This window comes from Eimeria mitis, genomic scaffold, assembly GCF_000499745.2.
Source record: "Eimeria mitis Houghton genomic scaffold, Emh_scaff2754, whole genome shotgun sequence".
Classification (NCBI taxonomy): domain Eukaryota; phylum Apicomplexa; class Conoidasida; order Eucoccidiorida; family Eimeriidae; genus Eimeria; species Eimeria mitis.
Window position 1 is genome coordinate 2,819 of NW_013571098.1, and position 1,971 is coordinate 4,789.

At 45.3% G+C, this 1,971-nt stretch overlaps 1 protein-coding gene across 1 annotated transcript in view; it reads right to left on the bottom strand.

Moving 5' to 3' along the window:
* EMH_0058250 (uncharacterized protein) overlaps positions 1-1,743 on the bottom strand; it is a gene marked incomplete at both ends in the record, with an annotated part of 4,423 nt that extends 2,680 nt beyond the window's left edge. The window contains 2 exons of the mRNA XM_013497563.1: positions 262-717; positions 1,267-1,743. Coding sequence (XP_013353017.1) covers positions 262-717; positions 1,267-1,743 — 933 coding nt within the window. The remainder of the gene's footprint in view (positions 1-261; positions 718-1,266) is intronic.
* Between the last annotated feature and the right edge of the window lie 228 nt (positions 1,744-1,971).

Below are 1,971 nucleotides of genomic sequence, written 5' to 3' on the forward strand. Positions count from 1 at the left end.
CTAGCTAGCTAGCTAGCTATCTAGCTAGTTAGCTAGCTAGCTATCTAGCTAGCTATCTATCTATCTACCTATTCATCTATCTACCTACATATCTATCTATCTATCTATCTATCTATCTATATATCTAGGTAGCTAGCTAGCTAGCCAGCTAACTACCTAACTAGCTAGCTAGCTAGCTATCTAGCTAACCAGCTGGCTAGCTAGCTAGCTATCTAGCTAACCAGCTGGCTAGCTAGCTAGCTAGCTAGCTGAGAGTGGTACCTGTAGCTCTTGTTTGGCTTGCGAGAACTCCCTCAGTGCCTGGCCCACTGCAGCAGCTAGCTCAGCTCCATCAACAGCTAGCTGCCCCGAGAAAGCAGCAAAAGCAGAACGTATGCGGGTGAAGGGTAGAGATATTTGCTGCAGTTTAGTTTCTGTGTCTTTGAGCTGCTGCAGCTGCTGCTGCTGCTGCTGCAGTTGCAGCTGCTGCTGAGCTGTTTTAGTTTTTTCTATACGTAAATCTGCTGCTGTCTTTGCTAGCTGTCTTTCTGCTGCTGCTGCATCTGCTTCTAGGGCTTTCTTTAATTCTTCCTTTTGCTGCTGCTCTGCTGCTGCTGCTGCTGCTGCTGCATCACGAACTGCTGTCAGCTCCTGCTGCAGCTGATCCCGTTCTGCTGCTGCATCTGCTGCTCTTGCTGCTGCTGCTGCTGCTTCTCTCTCTGTCTCCTTTAATTGAGCCTAAAACAAACAGCAGCAAAAAGGAGACAGCAAAAGTAATAAAAAATAAACAAAAACAAACAAAAAGAGACAAAGAAAAACAAATAAAAAAAGATATAAACAGAGAAACAAACAAACAAATACGGAGACAAACAAAAATACACAGACACGGAGAGGGAGACAGCAGCAGCAGCAGCAGCAGCATAGCAGCAGCAACAGCAGCAACACCACCAGCCTAAGCAGCAGCAGCGGGTATAGTGATTCCGCATAAGCAGCAGCAGCAGCAGCAGCAGCAGAATCAACAGCAGCAGCAGCAAACACCCCAACAGCAGCAACGCGAATATCAGCAGCAGCAGCAAGTCATCATCATCATCATCAGCAGCAGCAGCAACAGCAGCAACAGCAGCAGCAACAGCAGCAACAGCAGCAGCAACAGCAGCAGCAGCAACAGCAGCAGCAACAGCAGCAGCAGCAACAGCAGCATCATCATCATCATCAGCAGCAGCAGCAGCAACAGCAACAGCAGCAGCAGCAGCAGCAGCAGCAGCAGCAGCAGGAGCAGCAGCTGACTTGTATTTTGTGTTGTTCTAGCTGCATAGTTTTAATTTTTTCTTCTGTTTGTAGGATTTGTTTTTTTATGATATTTGCTGCTGAGCGTAGATGTATATTTTCATTTTCTTTTTTTTCTTTTTGTTTTTGTATATTTTGTATTTGTATCTCTAGTTCTTCTATTCTGCTGCTGCTGCTGCTAGCATCTGCTGCTGCTCTCTCCTGCTGCTGCTGCAGCTGAGCTCGTAGTTTTGCTGTTTGTTTCTCTAGCTCTTCTTGTCTTTTTAAGCTGTAAGAAACTTGTGTTTCGTCTGCTGCTGCTGCTTGCTGCAGTGATTTTAATTGTTTATCTTTTGCTGCTAGTTGTGCTGCTGCTGCTCTTTCTGCTGCTGCTGCTCTCTCTTCTGCTTTCTCTATTTCTTCTTTATATGCTGCTCGTGCTGCAGCAGCAGAATCCCTCAAATCCTTTATCTCTTGCTTCACCCGCGTCAGCAGCATGTTTTTTTTTGTTGCTGCTGCTGCTAGCTGCCGCTGCAGCAGATCAACCTTCTCTGCTAGACCTTTTGCTGCTGTGTTGCTGCGGTGTATATCTTCGTGAGCTGTATTTATTTCTTTTTGTTTTATATTTAATAAATTACTTTTATGTTCGCTTTCGTATCTATATTTATCTAATTGTTGTGATAGTTGTTGCATTTCTTCTTTTGCTGCTGCTGCTGCTGCTGCTTG